Source organism: Coregonus lavaretus (genome assembly GCF_964263955.1).
Source record: "Coregonus lavaretus genome assembly, chromosome: 32".
Taxonomy (NCBI): domain Eukaryota; kingdom Metazoa; phylum Chordata; class Actinopteri; order Salmoniformes; family Salmonidae; genus Coregonus; species Coregonus lavaretus.
This window is the reverse complement of record NC_140019.1, coordinates 7054658-7069633: the sequence shown is the minus strand read 5'-3', so window position 1 is coordinate 7069633 and position 14976 is coordinate 7054658. Positions and strand designations below refer to the sequence as shown.

The 14976-nt window shown below is 43.4% G+C and overlaps 1 protein-coding gene across 3 annotated transcripts in view; it reads right to left on the bottom strand.

Moving 5' to 3' along the window:
* LOC311107951 (mitogen-activated protein kinase kinase kinase kinase 4-like) overlaps positions 1-14976 on the bottom strand; it is a 56628-nt gene that overhangs the window by 20590 nt on the left and 21062 nt on the right. Inside the window, exons 12-19 of one of the 3 annotated variants that reach the window (XM_084150575.1) lie at positions 14363-14570; positions 13733-13864; positions 6290-6355; positions 4135-4344; positions 3650-3829; positions 2663-2794; positions 1302-1369; positions 42-121 (exon numbers count right to left, since the gene is read on the bottom strand). In XM_084150575.1, coding sequence (XP_084006701.1) covers positions 42-121; positions 1302-1369; positions 2663-2794; positions 3650-3829; positions 4135-4344; positions 6290-6355; positions 13733-13864; positions 14363-14570 — 1076 coding nt within the window. The remainder of the gene's footprint in view (positions 1-41; positions 122-1301; positions 1370-2662; positions 2795-3649; positions 3830-4134; positions 4345-6289; positions 6356-13732; positions 13865-14362; positions 14571-14976) is intronic. The other 2 variants (XM_084150576.1, XM_084150577.1) reach the window with 2 other exon arrangements.

The following is a 14976-nucleotide window of genomic DNA, read 5'->3' as shown; positions in this document are numbered from 1 at the left end:
TGAAGTGAGTGAGTAATTGTGGAGGACACAAGGACACAGACCTGACTGGGAGCTGCTGCAGGAGCTGCCGTGAGATGACATGGACTTCCCACCCATCTCCACAGGAGACTGATGGCCCCCACTGGACAGCAGAGAGAGAGAGAGAGAGAGGGAGAGAGAGAGGGAGGGGGAGAGGGAGAGGGAGAGGGAGAGGGAGAGGGAGAGAGAGGGAGAGGGAGAGGGAGAGGGAGAGGGAGAGGGAGAGAGAGATATCAGCGCCACAGGTAACTTCCACAAAGCTGTGAACGATCTGAGAGACAAGGCAAGGGCCTTCTACGCAATCAAAAGGAACATAAAATTCGACATACCAATTAGGATCTGGCTAAAAATACTTGAATCATTGCCCTTTATGGTATTGAGGTCTGGGGTCCACTCACCAACCAATAATTCCTAAAAACACCAAATTGAGACTCTACATGCAGAATTCAGCAAAAATATCCTCAGTGTACAACGCAAAACACCAAATAATGCATGCAGAGCAGAATTAGGCCAATACCCACTTATTATCAAAATCCAGAAGAGAGCCGTTACATTCTACAACCACCTAAAAGGAAGCGATTCCCAAACCTTCCATGACAAAGCCATCACCTACAGAGAGATGAGTCCCCTAAGCAAGCTGGTCCTGGGGCTCTGTTCACAAACACAAACAGACCCCACAGAGCCCCAGGACAGCAACACAATTAGACCCAACCAAATACCTGAAATACCTGAAAGCTTTGACTATGTTCAGACTCAGTGAGGATAGCCTTGTATTGAGAGAGGCCGCCGTAGGCAGACCTGGCTCTCAAGAGAAGACATGCTATGTGCACACTGACCACAAAATTAGGTGGGAACTGAGCTGCACTTCCTAACCTCCTGCCAAATGTATGACCATATTAGAGACACATATTTCCCTCAGATTACACAGACCCACAAATAATTTAGATAAACTCCCATATCTATTGGGTAAAATACCACAGTGTGCCATCACAGCAACAAGATTTGTGACCTGTTGCCACAAGAAAAGGGCAACCAGGAGAGGGAGAGAGAGCGAGAGAGAGAGAGAGAGAGAGAGAGAGGGAGAGGTGACAAGGATCAGGCACACACAAGTTATACTCTATACTTCAAATGATGTCACAGAGATATCAAATGTCCATAGAGTGCCAGTGGAATTGATCCCCTAAGCACATGGGGCCTGTCAAAGCTGATCTATGGATCATCCACCCTGTGACTGGTAGGATCTCGCTCACTGAGAAGGATGTGTGATGTGGTGAAAAACGTACCTCGACGCAGTCCGGTGATGACTCATCAGCTCTTTACAGTAGAATTTCGATGTTGTACGCTCCGGAACCTTCAAAATATAATTTGGACATGTGAGGACACAGTATCTGCCTGACTGCCTTAAACAAAGCATGCTGCATATTAGGACATTACAAAAAACGGCATACTATGTAGGGACTCCAGAAACAATATAGTATGTGAAACTGATCCAAATGAGGCAACCTGGACAGTATCACCTTCTATAGTTAGTTGATATTTCATTTCAATATAGCTACATTCTAAGAATCCCAACTTTAGGTGAACACATGAGAAGAAACATATGTCAAGCAGGCACTCAGGCCTTGTGTTTGTGTGACTAATGCTTCAATTTCTCAATGTGGTCCCCAGCAGCTGTCAACCTTTTCACCTTGCTCTCATGTGTCACATCATCACACAAGTGGAAAGGAAGACTACACCCATTGAAAGAGGAAGTCATTCTGAAAATACCCATCTAACTACTGACACCCCTTCAACAGGGCTTAATAGCAGCTCTGGGTTTCATAAGTGTTTCATTTTTTGTTCTTTCTGTGACATGAATAGAACAAGAGAACTTGTAAGCAATTAAAGCACATCAACTCCATATGCTAAGGATACAAATCTATGCTTATTAGAGGAACCAGAGCACGGATGGGCTACTGGCGGCCAGCGGACCTACAGTACCCTTTGCAGGAAATTCACTCTAAAACGTCAATGTTTTCTCTCCGCTATCAATATGGGGGCCATACATTTTTTTTTGCTTGCAAGGAGGCGTGGGTCCCCCAACAAAATGTAGCTTAGGGCCCCCAAAATGCTAAAGCCATCTCTGACTGCATGTGAGGGTGTGTATGTGGAGACGCTGACCCGCGAGACACTGTGGCCCCTCATGATGAGTTCAGATTTTTTGTGGTCCCCACCCTCATCAAAGTTGCCAATACCTGAACTACAGAAATGTTGTGAGAGTTTGTTATTGGAAACACTGAATAATCATCACATCATCGAATGTGTTTGCTGTTAGTCAGGGGTGCCATAGGAAGCCTGAGGGCACTGCCAACCTCGTGCTGAACATTTCACTTCCTCTAAGCTTGCATGATCAACATAATCAAACAAACAACAACAGCAGAACCCCCTAAGAGATAATATCACACGCACATGTGGTTATAGTCTCACCAGGCACACACACACACACATACAGACAGATAGACACATACCACACAAATACAAACATTCACCACACATACATACAACATGTGTAAATGTACACGTGTATATACAGTATGTACACAACATGTGTGTGTACACACCACAACATACACACACATGTCACCACACTGATAGATGGACAGACCTTTGGTGGGCACTCCACAGAGCTTTGGAAGTCCCAGAAGACATCATCAAACATAGGAGACATGGGAGTGGTGGCCATGTCAGACATAGAGCTGCAGTGAGGGGCGTCTCGACTTGAGCGAAGATTGGCATTCTGAAATGGACACTTAGTTTAGATCAGGCCATTTTTTTTTTTTTTATATATTCATACGGCTCTGGTTTAGATTTTTTTATTTAGTGAGACATTGGTCGCATCCCAAGTTGCACCCTATTCCCTAAAGTGCATTACTTTCAAGCAGAGCCCTATGGATGCAATATAAAGGGAATAGGGTACTATTTGAGACACAGACTCTGAGTACTGTAGGACAGACAAGTTGGGAAATATGAATAAAAGGAAGTAATAGTTTTCGGCTTCTGGGTAAAGTAAGAGGAAGGACAACTAAGTAATCAACCACAAAGCACAAGATGGCATAGGATATGTATAGATCCTTGACTAATACCTTTCTAACAGAAGAGCTGACAAAAACTGTGAGAGTACAAAATGTGGGATTTCAAAATGTTGCAATGATCAAAATATATGTTGAAGCCTTGACACACGTTTGATTAGTCAATAGGGTCTTGCGAAATACGTTTCATAACTTCAAAATAAATTGAAAGAGTGATATTTACAGAGATGTTTTATCTAAAGTTCACAGTTACTGATATAGAGAGGCAATGCCTATTTTCTGACTTGTGTGCTAAGTTAACCCTTTACTTTGAATCTCTTAGGCAGCTGTTTTAACAATGTGTCAATGTCAAGTATATATTTATATATGGTGATGGTGTTGATGTTGCCATTACATGTAATGTACTGTATTGGTAAGTACACCATATTGCATATTGTGAATGCATAGCTGCGAAATGATTTTCCAAACTGGGGCAAATAAAGATATTGACTGATTTCATTGATTGGCGGTGTTAGGAAGGGTACGGTTATTTAGGCAGGGGGATGGGGGGTGGACTACTGTACCTGTTGTATGGCAGCCCTCTGCAAGGCAGGGGTACAGGGGCTGGAGCTGCTCCCGGAGCTCAGTCTGGTCTGGTTGTTTAGGGAGGGAGGGAGGGGGTGTAGGGGAAGGGGCAGACCAGCCAACACTCTGTTCAGGTTGACCTGATAGCAGTCAGAGGCCTTCACCCTCTCCATCTCCAGCTGAGCAACATGGACAAGAGCAGTCAGAACCAGACCCATGGACACTGGAGGCAGACTATATTACTGCATACTGGATTATGAATTAGAACTAATAACCCAAAACAGACTTGCAATCTCTCTTTGAGAGACTAATAGCTATCTGGCACACTAATGCACAAACACAAACGCAAACAATCACAACACTAGACAAATAGGGATACAGACAGGGCGGTGACAGAGAGAGAGAGAGGCAGCGGGTAGTGAGGGTGGGCTGGGGGAGACGGGGGGAGTGGGACAAGGGGGGAGTGGGACAAGGGGGACTTTACCGCTTTGCACTGGCTATTTGCGGGGCAGTTAGGCATGGCACTAGCAGCCTTCTGGGGCTCCCTCTGTTTGTGCCTGTGGTCGTGCTGAAGCGAAAGCAGCTGCGTTTGGTCTTTGGGCAGCGTGCGGTGGAACTTTTTCCCCTGCTGCTGCTGATGATGCTGGGGCTGCTGCTGAGGATGAGGCAGTGGAGGTAGAGGCTCGGTCCTCCTCTACACAACGACAGAGACAAACACAGGACACTGGCATTCAGCAGCCTCATCTCGTGCCTGCAGTACTGCCCCAAGACAGATAGATGACAAGGCCATGTGGCCAATGCTGCAGCCTGGAAACAGCTGCTTTCAATGGAGCCTCTACTGTAGCTAGCAGACCCAGGCCCTGTAGGAGCCTCTCATTGAAACTGAAACTGGAGTGAGGCTAAACTCTCTCCAGACGTCAGAACTGGAGGAGGTATTGTTTAAGGAGGGGCACTCCCAGGCTTTATGATCAGCACACATAAAACGCACACACACATACACACACATAGAGCCCTCGCCCCAAACACACACCCGCAGGAAGCACACAGGCAAGCACACATACACACACACAACAGACATAAATACAGTCTCAATTTCTTATTGTAGTTAACCACCAAGGACATTTCTCCCACTGTTTACTGTATGTCATGCGTTTCCACTTCAGATTCAATGAAGTGATTACAAGGTCACACTGACATGAACACTAAATAGAGAGAAAGAGAAGTTGAGCTAAATCAATTCAACACCTTTAATCCCATATAGATGTTTTTCATCTATGATTTATGATGAGTTCACCGTCATTTCATGTTTTTTTCTAAATCAGATTAAATGAGAAACAAAAAGCCCCTTTATGTTACTAGGCATTTACTCTCTCTTTTAACCAGCGTTGACAAACGCAAGGAGAGCCTTTTTCTCCAAGCTCTGCATGCTATTTAAAGACTAAACACAAGCCATGGAATTATATCATGGGGATCAAGACTAATGTTTACAATGAGGATATTGTGAAGCTAGATGCATAAATAATCGAATAGGGTTCCGGCTGTTTGGCACAGCAGTGGCCTTCTCAAGCAAACGAGGAGACAGGATTCCATACTCAAGTGACAAACACATAGGCTGCGTTTGATCTCAACCAACTTGAATGCATTGCTTTATTCGCCCTACCATATCCGCGGGAAGTAGGGGTGCTGAGGGTGCTGCAGCACCCCCTGAAAAATCGGAATAAATAACAAATATATCTATAAAAAATATACATATTTAAAAAATAAAATCTCATAAAAGTGGTGCACTTAGCCTTTACTAGTCCTGTATTAGCGGACTGATATAGTCGTCTGTAGCGTGGACATTTTTTTTCTTGTTGTAAGCCTAAGCATTCCTTTTCATTGCTTTTCAAACATATTTTTCTTTACATCGCCGTAGGGGGTTGCACTTGCATCCACATATCAAGCAGTTACAATCCATTGTGCCTAAATAGGATTCCTCCTGTGAATTACTTTAGATGCAACTTTAAAGTCGATGCCTTTTAAAGCAAATGACGCCTTTTAGTACAAGGCTCCTTGCGGATTAAAAGTCAAACAGAGCCTTTCAGAGTTCTTAAGTGTTTTCTTCTACAGTACATTACAGTTCATAGTCTTTATGTTGCCTTTTGAGTACGCAGGGTTGACTGTATTTCCAGTTAGCCTAGCATCTATCATCATTAGAAGTTAGGGAAACAGACCTTTAGAGAACGTGGCCTTTAGCTACCCATGCTAAGTGTGGGATATCATGAGAGGAATCATTTAACAGGACCTGTGGTACAGGAGCCATAGCATACTCTGAGATAGCAACAAGGTCTTGACATTGAAATCAGCCATGGTAGTCTAAACATTGAATTTTTCACCATTCCATTTTCTCCACTCCTTCATTGACAGCAACAAACATACAGTGTGATCCTCTTGACACACCGATGTTCTCACATTATGTGCCGTTTCATGAAGAACCAGTCATAATATTTCCCATAGACCAAGGCACAACATTCACACCAAAACATTTGAATGCAATAACCACCCATGTCTTTCATAAACATTGGAGTGATTTCATTGCACGGTTTGATGCATTTCGTTCCATGCAGGTTGAGTGAGAAAAATCAGAAGGCAGTTATTACCTGTTCATTTAAAGGACCTGCAGGTCTTCCTCCGACATCAATCCTCTGTGTGCCACAATCCTCCAGCTACAATTCAACGAGAGAGAGAGAGAGAGAAAAAAGATTTGATAACGTCAAGGTTTCTGATTTAGGAAATCCAATGACTGAATCTTGGTGAAAAACCTAAAATATTCAGTGTCTAGCTAGCTTCCATAAGGCTCTTAACCCTCCTCTCTAAAATATTTAACCATAAAAATGTGTCCACATAACTCTAAATGACCCTGATAGAGTGAATGGCTGAATCAAAAGCGTGCAGAGAGTTCTTCCCCCCTGGGTTAACACAGAATGGGTTAAAAACATGTTCTAGTTCATAGATGTTAAACGGTACACGTTGCATCTCCAGATGCGCTTGAGGATGCTTGTGGATGAGGAAGCAGAAACCCATGTAAGCTACAGCTGAGACAGGCAGACAGGAGGTGAGAGAGCAGCACAGCCAGGCAATCAGCGCCACTGACCATCTGTAATAAATTGGTAGCCGGGCCACTCTCCAGGATTCTGTCTAAACTCATTAGAACTGCCTTCTACATCACTCTCACCAAGAGAAACACATGCATGGAGCACGTCAAGATACACACATAGGCTGCATCCCAAATTACACCCTATTCCCTATATATTGTACTACTTCTGATCAGAGGTGGTCAAAAGTAGTACACTATATAGGGAATAGGGTGCCATTTAGGATTCACCCTATGTGTGCATCTTGACATGCTCCATGCATGTGTTTGTTAAATTGTCCATGCATATGTTTTATATTGTTCATTGTTCATTGTTCAAGTTTTATTGTCACATGCACACAGGGTTGCCAGGTCTCGCTTAAATTTCGATACCAATGATCTCTCAAAACCCGTCCACAAGGCCTGAAAACTAGCCCCTACATTTTGTTGCCACATTTATCCAATAAACCCTTTTTCTATAACATAAGTCGCTCTGGATAAGAGCGTCTGCTAAATGATGTAAATGTAAATGTAAATGTAAATTATCGAGCAAATTAAGAAGGAATATTGATGTAATTTGTAATGATGTAAACTAAGAAGCTACATTTGTTTTTCCATCAAAATAATAATTATTGCGAGGTTAAGAATATGTTGCAAGATAAAATATTTTTTGCTCTTATTAAACTCGCCAGATGCTTTTCCATCAACGGATATCGATTTAACTTGTTTTGACTGCTATGATAAACAATAAGGCCCGAGGAGAAGTGATATATACAGCGGCTTGCGAAAGTATTCACCACCCTTGGCATTTTTCCTATTTTGTTGCCTTACAACCTGGAATTAAAATGGATTTTTTGGGGGGTTTGTATCATTTGATTTACACAACATGCCTACCACTTTGAAGATGCAAAATATTTTTTATTGTGAAACAAACAAGAAATAAGACACAAAAAAACAGAAAACTTGAGCGTGCATAACTATTCACCCCCCCAAAAGTCAACACTTTGTAGAGCCACCTTTTGCAGCAATTACAGCTGCAAGTCTCTTGGGGTATGTCTCTATAAGCTTGGCACATCTAGCCACTGGGATTATTGCCCATTCTTCAAGGCAAAACTGCTCCAGCTCCTTCAAGTTGGATGGGTTCCGCTGGTGTACAGCAATCTTTAAGTCATACCACAGATTCTCAATTGGATTGAGGTCTGGGCTTTGACTATTCCAAGACATTGAAATGTTTCCCCTTAAACCACTCGAGTGTTGCTTTAGCAGTATGCTTAGGGTCATTGTCCTGGTGGAAGGTGAAACTCCGTCCCAGTCTCAAATCTCTGGAAGACTGAAACAGGTTTCCCTCAAGAATTTCCCTGTATTTAGCGCCATCCATCATTCCTTCAATTCTGACCAGTTTCCCAGTCCCTGCCGATGAAAAATGGTGTTCTCGGGGTGATGAGAGGCGTTGGGTTTGCGCCAGACATAGCGTTTTCCGTGATGGACAAAAAGCTCAATTTTAGTCTCATCTGACCAGAGTATTTGTTTGGGGAGTCTCCCACATGGCTTTTGGCGAACAACAAACGTGTTTGCTTATTTTTTTCTGTAAGCAATGGCCAGATACTCCAATCTCCGCTGTGGAGCTTTGCAGCTCCTTCAGGGTTATCTTTGGTCTCTTTGTTGCCTCTCTGATTAATGCCCTCCTTGCCTGGTCCGTGAGTTTTGGTGGGCGGCCCTCTCTTGACATGTTTGTTGTGGTGCCATATTCTTTCAATTTTTTAATAATGGGTTTAATGGTGCTCCATGGGATGTTCAACGTTTCGGATATTTTTTTATAACCCAACCCTGATCTGTACTTCTCCACAACTTTGTCCCTGACCTGTTTGGAGAGCTCCTTTGTCTTCATGGTGCCGCTTGCTTGGTGGTTCCCCTTGCTTAGTGGTGTTGCAGACTCTGGGGCCTTTCAGAACAGGTGTATATATTCTGAGATCATGTGACAGATCATGTGACACTTAGATTGCACACAGGTGGACTTTATTTAACTAATTATGTGAGTTCTGAAGGTAATTGGTTGAACCAGATCTTATTTAGGGGCTTAATAGCAAAGGGGGTGAATATATATGCACGCACCACTTTTCCGGTATTAATTTTTGTGAATTGTTTGAAACAAGTAATTTTTTTCATTTCACTTCACCAATTTGGACTATTTTGTGTATGTCCATTACATGAAATCCAAATAAAAATCAATTTAAATTACAGGTTGTAATGCAACAAAATAGGAAAAATGTCAAGGGGGATGAATACTTTTGCAAGGCACTGTAGCCTACCTACAACTGGCATGCTGTTCTGTCTCTGTGACTCAGCTGCCTGCTGCAGAGCTCATTTATCTTTGTATAGTATAAAATCAATTAATCAATCAATGTGCATGAGGAAACCTAGATATTAAAACAAACTATTCTAAAAAACAAACTGCAACAAAGCATGCTGGGAAATATGATAATGCAGCCCCTCCCACATCTTTTTCACTTTGAGAGAGTTACCGGAAATTAACTCAACACAGTTGAGTAACAACAACACCACGCGATTGAAAATATTTATTGAATCAAATGCCATGTTCAGTTGTCCTGAAATGTAGGTAAGTTGATCTGATCAGAATAAAAGGCATTGAAAGTCACAGCAATTTCTAATGACAAAATGCATTCTAAACAGGACCATTGGAAAGTGTTTAAAATCTGGAGATAGGTGTTCTCCTTATTGGAAACTGACTGGAAAAAGCTGACTACATGTTTAATCTTGCATTCTAAACGCCTGAGTTTAAGAGGAGAACACTTATTGGCACATCTAAATGCCTAATGTTTAAGTTTTAAACACTGACATTTAGGTTATGAACGTGTCAAATGCTTCATGGTTTTACAGTGTAACTTGCAAGCTCTACCCAACAGTGCAGTAATCAATATCAAAATAGTATAAAAAATATATAGAAAAAATTTATATACAGTGCTTTCGGAAAGTATTCAGACCACTTGACTTTTTACACATTTTGTAAAACACCTGTATTTGGGGAGTTTCTACCATTCTTCTCTGCAGATCCTCTAAAGCTCTGTCAGGTTGGATGGGGAGCGTCGCTGCACAGCTGTTTTCAGGTCTCTCCAGAGATGTTTGATCGGGTTTAAGTCCGGGCTCTGGCTGGGCAACTCAAGGACATTCAGAAACGTGTCCAGAAGCCACTCCTGCGTTGTCTTGGCTGTGTGCTTAGGGTTGTTGTCCTTTTGGAAGGTGAACCTTCGCCCCAGTCTGAGGTCCTGAGCGCTCTGGAGCAGGTTTTATCAAGGAGCTCTCTGTACTTTGCTCTATTTATCTTTCCCTTGATCCTGACTAGTCTCCCAGTCCCTGCCGCTGAAAAACATCCCCACAGCATGATGCTGCCACCACCATGCTTTACCTTAGGGATGGTGCCGGTTTCCTCCAGATGTGACGCTTGGCATTCAGGCCAAAGAGTTCAATTTTGGTTTCATCAGACAAGATAATCTTGTTTCTCATGGTCTGAGAGTCCTTTAGGTGCCTTTTGGCAAACTCCAAGTGGGCAGTCATGTGCCTTTTACTGAGGAGTGGCTTCCATCCGGCCACTCCATCATAAAGGCCTGATTGGTGGAGTGCTGCAGAGATGGTTGTCCTTCTGGAAGGTTCTCCCATATCCACAGAGGAACTCTAGAGCTCAGTCAGAGAGACCATCGGGTTCTTGGTCACCTCCCTGACCAAGGCACTTCTCCCCCGATTGCTCAGTTTGGCCGGGCGGCCAGCTCTAGGAATAGTCTTGGTGGTTCCAACTTTGTTCCATTTAAGGTCGATGGAGGCCACTGGGTTCTTGGGGACCTTCAATGCTGCAGACATTTTTTGGTACCCTTGTCCAGGTCTGTGCCTCGACACAATCCTGTCTCGGAGCTCTACGGACAATTCCTTCGACCTCATGGCCTGGGTTTTGCTCTGACATGCACTGTCAACTGTGGGACCTTATATAGACAGATGTGTGCATTTCCAAATCATGTCCAATCAATTGAATTTACCAGAGGTGGACTCCAATCAAGTTGTAGAAACATCTCAAGGATGATCAATGGAAACAGGATGCACCTGAGCTCAATTTCGAGTCTCATAGCAAAGGGTCTGAATACTTATGTAAATAAGGTATTTCCGTGTTTTAATAATAATAATATGCCATTTAGCAGACGCTTTTATCCAAAGTGACTTACAGTCATGTGCGCATACATTTTTACGTATGGGTGGTCCCGGGGATCGAACCCACTACCCTGGCATTACAAGCGCCATGCTCTACCAATTGAGCTACAGAGGACCACCCATTTGCAAAAATGTTTAAAAACCTGTTTTCACTTTGTCAATATGGGATATTGTGTTTAGATTGATGAGGAAAACATTAATTTAATCCATTTTAGAATAAGGCTGTAACGTAACAAAATGTGGAAAAAGTCAAGGGGTCTGAATACTTTCCGAATGAACTGTATAATAAAGAAAACAAGAAATAACAAATTGGAGATGAAGCTATATACAGGATCAGTGCCAATACCACATTTACAATGAGCAGGGATACTGGAGTATTTGAGGTAGATACAATTTGTAAGTCGCTCTGGATAAGAGCATCTGCTAAATGACTTAAATGTAAATGTAATACAGTATGTCCATGTAAAGTGACTGGTAGCAGTATTAATAATAATAGTAAACAGTATTGCAGCAACATAAGTGGTGGGTGGGTGTTTGCATGGTGGTGAGTGTGTGTATGTAAGTGTTAGTGTGTGTGTGTGTCACGCCCTGACCTGGAGAGACTGTTATTCTCTAGGTAGTTTGGTCAGGTTGTGAGAATCTATGTATTGTAAGTCTATGTTTGGCCGGGTGTGGTTCCCAATCAGAGGCAGCTGTCGCTCGTTGTCTCTGATTGGGGATCATACTTAGGCAGCCAGTTTTCCTGCCTGGGTTGTGGGATCTTGTTCCGTGTTTAGGCTTGTATGTGTATAGCCTGAGGACTTCACGTTACGTTGTTTCTTGTTTTGTTTATGTTTATTGAGTTTAATAAACATGTTCGCATACCACGCTGCACCTTGGTCTGACCCGTCTCTCAACGATCGAGACAGAGTGTGTGTGCCATAGTGATAGTGTAGGTGTGATAGGCGGATATACATGTAAACAGGGCTGAAAAGTGACTGGTAGCAGGAATATACACATACTTATGGTAATATACTAGTAGTAATATATACAGTACATGTAAACAGGAGTAATAGTGACCAGTAGCAGGATAAATAGATAGACACTAATGGTAATGGCAATCAATAATCAATGAAAAGCAGCGTAGTGGTAGTAATACATCTAATCAATAATCAATTTAGTAGCAGCGTAGGTGTGAGGGGGAGCAGTAGTTGTTAGCCATTTAACAGTCTTATGGCCAGGGGATAGAAGCTGTTAAGGAGTCTGTTGGTCTGAGCCTTGATGCACTAGTACCGCCTGCCGGACGGTAGCATGGAGAACAGTCCTTATCTCGGGTGGCTGGAGTCTTCAGAGATTTTTCGGGCCTTTCTCAGACACCGCCTGGCATGTACATCCTGGATGGCTGGGAGCTCACCCCCAGTGATGCGCTGGGCCATCCGCACCACCCTTTGTAACCAGTCAGGATGCTCTCGATGGTGCAGCTGTAAAAGTTCCTAAGGATCTGAGGGGCCGTGCCAAATTGTTTCAGCCTCCTGAAGGAGAAGAGGCTCTGTCTTACTTTCTTCACGACTGTGCTGGTGTGAGAGGACCATGATCAGTCCTCAGTGATGTGGACACAGAGGAACTTAAAGCTCTTGACCCTCTCCACTGCGGCCGCGTCGATGTGGATGGGAATAGGGAATATGGTGCCATTTGGAATGGCCCATACTGTATACCCATACTGTATACATCCTGGAGAATGATTTGTGGGCTATTGCTCAGCTAATGGTACATTGAACAGACTCAAAACCACTGCACACCTTAATGATCCCACTGAACATGACCGTAACAGACACACACAGACTGACATGTCATCTACTGTACTGCACTGCAGTCAGGCAGGCAGGTGTGGCTCATTCAGAGCCACTGAACTGTGTGAGATTAATTAACCGAGTGTTCGAATTAAACAGTCTAATTAAAGTCCTCAGAACGACATGACAGTTCCCTTTACCTCGGCTATAGGATGATGTAATTGTCAGTGACTTCTCGCCATGGCACTCAGCCTAGCTCCAACTTCAAATAATGGGAAATGTTAATACAGCATAAAAAAGTAAGAGACGTTTAATTATTTTCTCTCAGGATGGTCCCACAGGCAATTTATTTCTGCGATCTTCCATAGCGTTTCTAACTTCATCAGTGGAGTTAAATGCTAGCTTGGTGGATTTAATCACCAATGGGCTGAAACCTGAGACAAGTGCAAGTGCTGCGTCAACACCCTTCATATCAAATGCATATAAGCAGTTTTTGTAGAGGAACATGTATAAAATGTTAACTTGCACCTGGATTAAAAATGCATTAACCTTGTCACAATGCATTTTTCAGAGCAGGTTACTGACAAAACAAAGTGGGTCCCGTCCCAGTGAAAACTACAGTGTTATGTGTTATGATGCTCAACCAGGTTAACATGTTCAGACTTAAGACACACATTATGTGTGGACCAAAAATGTCTACCGAGACTGTAGAATCTAGATCATATTGGCCCATGATAATGCCGTTTGAACTCCAGGAACTTACAGCTTGTAGTAGCTTGTAAAGTACAGTGTTATTACACAATAATCTAAATATTTATAATCCTCCTCAGGTATCGGGCACAAAAGACCATCAAATCAGCACAAACTAGTTTGGTTTCTGCCTATCCCATGGAGCCATACGAGTGGATAAGAATTGAGTGGGTAGGGTAGGCAGTCTACTACTTAAAACATTGTGTTCTTTCTGGGGGATAAAATTTGCCAGCTACCTGTCTCTTGTCCCTTCGCTTGCTCCTCTCATTGAATAGACCTCTCTCATTAGCTTCAGTCTCCTCCCTCCATAGCATCTCCTGTAGCTCTGGCCATTGGACCCCAGAATCCTGCAGCTGTCTCCTCTGTTGCTGTAACACAACAACAACACAACGTCACTAAACATGGTATTACCTCATTCAACAGAATATATTTTCTCTGCCAATTCTCAATGCGACATCACAGTCCAACACGGCACATGACATAATTCTCTATCCATCTGTACTGTACAAACAAAAACACTACAGAACACACCATAGCTCTATACTCAGACCTAATACGACATACAGTATCACGTCAGTCGTCATTTGTGCAAAGCACACCACACAAAAGCATCACTCCCGAAAGCAATCCACAGTATAATACTCTATATTGTTCTAGAACACAATTCTTTGGTTTGTTCAACACAAAAGAGTTCTTCTAATTTGAGCCAAACAAACAACAGGAGGGAGAGAGCGAAAGAGAGAGCCCTTCAGTCTCTAGCCAGCCAAGCTCATTTGCTGGCTGGGCAGCAGGTGTTTGGCTCTGCTGCTCTGCTGGAGAGGGCTGCAGAGAGCAGCAGAGTGGTTCAACTAAAGAGTGTCTCTCACATCCTCCAGCCTCCTGCGGTGCTCTTTCTGTTGTTGGATCCTCTTCTGCCTCTCGGCCAGCAGCTGCTGTTTGTACCTCTCCTGGTCCAGGAGCTGTTGCTGGAGGACCTGCTGCTGTCGCTGGGCTTCTGACCGGCTCTTGTTCTCCTGCTGCAGACGCAGGAACTCTCTCCTTAGAGTGGACTCCCCCGGCAGGTTCACTATGGAGCTATGGAGAAAGGACAGAAATGGTAGCAAGGCACATAGTGAGTGACGGGCAGGAGTGAGGAGGCACGTGGTTATATGGATAGGAGTAGAGTTACACACAGGAAGGAACACTTGCATGCACATGCACACAAGCATGCACGCACTCACGCATACACACGTGCAAACACACACACACACACACATACTGTCCACAGCAGAAAAGAAAATTATTTTTTATAGTCACTGCCATATGGCGCCCTGTGTCCAGCTAAGGGAACACAAGCAGGAGCATCTGGTGACACATTAATGTCTTCATGGACGCGCCGATGCATTCACACACTGTGCACTCTCAGATGAATATCCTCTATGACAGTTCTCAGGGTCAACGCCTGCATCAGCTATTACGTAACCTGTAAAACTCGGACTTG